Genomic DNA, 1,586 nt, shown 5'->3' on the forward strand with positions numbered 1-1,586 from the left:
ACCGGTCAGCATCCGCACGAGCGCGCGTGTAGGGCTTAGACTGAATGCGACCAGAGCCAGAGTATCGTAGGAGCCTCTTTACAGACCTCGTCGTTACTCCCTCACGGAACGCCTGATAACATGGCCGTCACCGAGGGGAGCGCCGGCTAAAGCACAGCGTCTGGCCCACTCATCCAGACGCCCGATGTAGGATGTCAGGGTCTCCTGGTTCGAGCGGGCAGTGGGTTCTGATAAGAGCTTCTCGACCTCGAAGTGGCCACCGCACTCTTCCGCTAGAGCGGAGCGGATATCAGCAACGGACGTCGAAAAATCGACCAGAGTCACGGGATTCTTACGTCCCACGGCCTCCTCGAGCGTGTACTCCGGAACTAGATTAGTGAGAAGAAAATAATGCTCAGGACCGCCGATTTGCCAACCACGCCGGACCACCAACGACTCTACTTGACGCCAAAAACCTGAGAGTCCGCGCTCGTCATCGACGCCTTTGAAGGGACCGCCCTTGAAGGCTGAGGATGCTTTATCAGCATCCCGAGAGGCCACTCTACGGTCCCCGTTCGAGATGGCGTCCGGATTCGGCCTCAAGGTCACCCGGGATCCGTGAGATGGGGGCGTTAGATTCAAGGCCCCCGGGGAGCGCCCGGAGGAGATTTCTCCGCGCTCCCGAGAAACCGACCTGCGCGGGGGCGAGGAGGTAGACCGATGATTGAAACCATGAAAGTGCTGAGCAGGAGCCGCCTGCTGAAGACTAGCCGGGCCGCCGGCGGTCTGCCTGGACACCTTGCTTCTCCGTTGGAAGAGGCGGGCGGTCCACCCCTCGCTGAAGGGGCTCGCTTCGGAGCTCTTTAGTTCCAGGAGCGAGGAGAGGTTTTTGCGACGGTACAAGGGGGTAAGGGTCTGAGCTTCCGGAAAATGAGCTAGCCTTTCATTCTGAAGGGCAGCGTAGACCACCATGGGGGGGAGGAGGTCGAGAAGTTTTTGTGAGGTCTCAGTCGGCAATAGGCCGACCGCGGCCCGATTGCATGCCCAACCAAGATGTTCCTCCACATACTTGGGCAGCTCTTCTGGGGAAAGATCCACGAGGTACAACCTCACCGCTTCAGGGACCACCTCGACGGGAGAGACGAGCAGGTGGTGTGCAAGTTGCTCGACCAGAGCTTCCAGCCTTGGAGGACCTCCTCCGACAACGGCTTTCTCTATGCACCTCAAGATTATATCTGCACCGACCTCGGGGTCGGGGGTCGTGGAGAGGGCGTCCAAAACCTGGGACTGGTCAGCGGCGCCCTCCTCGATGACGAAGATGTCGCACAGAGGCGGAAGAGTCCCTGCATCGGAGCCAGATGTGAGAATTTGACCGGGCTCCGCCTCATGAACACGACTCATTGAAGATGCCATTAAGTCTCAAGGTCAATAACTTACTACTAAGACATAAATCTGATGGAGATGGGGTCTACTACGACTCAGACTTGGGTTGTACGAATAAAGGACTGGCCATTGCTCGGCCCGAGCAAAAACACGCGTGCACATGATTGCACGCAGGCACCTGTGGCGCACACAACCTGTGCGTGAGGCCCACTATCGACCATCCA

The 1,586-nt window shown here is 58.3% G+C and overlaps 1 protein-coding gene across 1 annotated transcript; it reads right to left on the minus strand.

Moving 5' to 3' along the window:
* Positions 1 to 93: 93 nt before the first annotated feature.
* Pmar_PMAR013163 (hypothetical protein) lies at positions 94 to 1,392 on the minus strand (the record flags this gene model as incomplete). The annotated part of the gene is made up of 1 exon (XM_002786315.1): positions 94 to 1,392. One exon carries the CDS (start codon positions 1,390 to 1,392, stop codon positions 94 to 96), a length of 1,299 nt encoding a protein of 432 aa, XP_002786361.1.
* Between the last annotated feature and the right edge of the window lie 194 nt (positions 1,393 to 1,586).

The sequence above is a fragment of the Perkinsus marinus genome (genome assembly GCF_000006405.1).
Source record: "Perkinsus marinus ATCC 50983 genomic scaffold scf_1104296931466, whole genome shotgun sequence".
Lineage (NCBI taxonomy): Eukaryota > Perkinsozoa > Perkinsida > Perkinsidae > Perkinsus > Perkinsus marinus.